Source organism: Limulus polyphemus, unplaced genomic scaffold (assembly GCF_000517525.1).
Source record: "Limulus polyphemus unplaced genomic scaffold, Limulus_polyphemus-2.1.2 Scaffold7537, whole genome shotgun sequence".
NCBI classification, from domain to species: domain Eukaryota; kingdom Metazoa; phylum Arthropoda; class Merostomata; order Xiphosura; family Limulidae; genus Limulus; species Limulus polyphemus.
Window position 1 is genome coordinate 26,267 of NW_013673147.1, and position 1,032 is coordinate 27,298.

The 1,032-nt window shown below is 32.0% G+C and overlaps 1 protein-coding gene across 1 annotated transcript in view; it reads left to right on the forward strand.

The window, feature by feature from the left end:
• Nucleotides 1-1,032, forward strand: part of LOC106474688 (proliferating cell nuclear antigen-like) — a 9,554-nt gene that overhangs the window by 1,717 nt on the left and 6,805 nt on the right. The window contains exon 2 of the mRNA XM_013935378.2: nt 403-500. Coding sequence (XP_013790832.1) covers nt 403-500 — 98 coding nt within the window. The remainder of the gene's footprint in view (nt 1-402; nt 501-1,032) is intronic.

Here is a 1,032-nt window from a genome sequence, read left to right on the forward strand (position 1 = left end):
CTATTTTTGATTTCACCAAATGTAGTTCTAAGTATCAGCATGGAGCCAAAATAGGGGTTTGTAGTTTGGGTAAATAATGTCTACAGTATCTCCAGCCTTGTTTGCCTTCTTTTTTTATGATCCCTATTTGCAGGTTCTTAAATTCTTCATTTTTTATTTACCTTGTATATTCTATGAAACTTATAATTTTGTATGGATTCAGGTTGTGCAAGAAGTTTAAAAACAGCCAAGTTTGTTTTTTTCTAAATAAATTAACGTTTGTACATTTTTTTTGCAAGAAGTAGCACTACCAGCACCATTTCCAATAGATAAAACTGGTTCACATCTCATTTCCATTTGTTTTCACCCGTTTGAGGTTGCTATTTTTAAACCACGGCTAATTTATGTATTTTTAAATTTCAGTATGTCAAAAATTCTGAAGTGTGCAGCCAATGATGATGTCATTACTGTAAAAGCCCAGGATGATGCAGACACCGTTACTTTTGTTTTTGAAGCCCCTAGTAAGTGTTGATAATATGTGGCTATAGGGTTTGAAGGTGTGTGTTGTGTATCACCAAAGTTTTGAATATGACTTGTAGGTTTGATATTCAATGATTTTGGAAGATATCATTGGTTTTGAGATAAATGATTAGTATTGGTTAGAACAAATCAAAATATATTTATAAATCTAATTAATTAATCTGAAAAGTAAAGATTTTCAGGGACAGTTATAGGGTTTCATTGTTGGGGGGATGACTGTATTTTCCTTGTGATTTTGAAGAGTTTGGGACCTCTTGATGAAAGCAAGGGGGAGGGAAATGTTTCCTTCCACCATAAGGAGTAGTTAACAAAAAATTACAAATCTATTGATAACTTGTCTGCACCTTAATCCTTCAAGGAGAAATCTCAAAAAAAATTAGGAGTCTCTGCTGAAATGAATTAGAAGTAAGACTTTTTGAAACGGAAAAGATGTTAACATTAAAACTGTAAATAGAAACAAGCAATGAACTCTCTTCATAAACAGAAAAGGTGTTAACATTAAAACTGTAAATA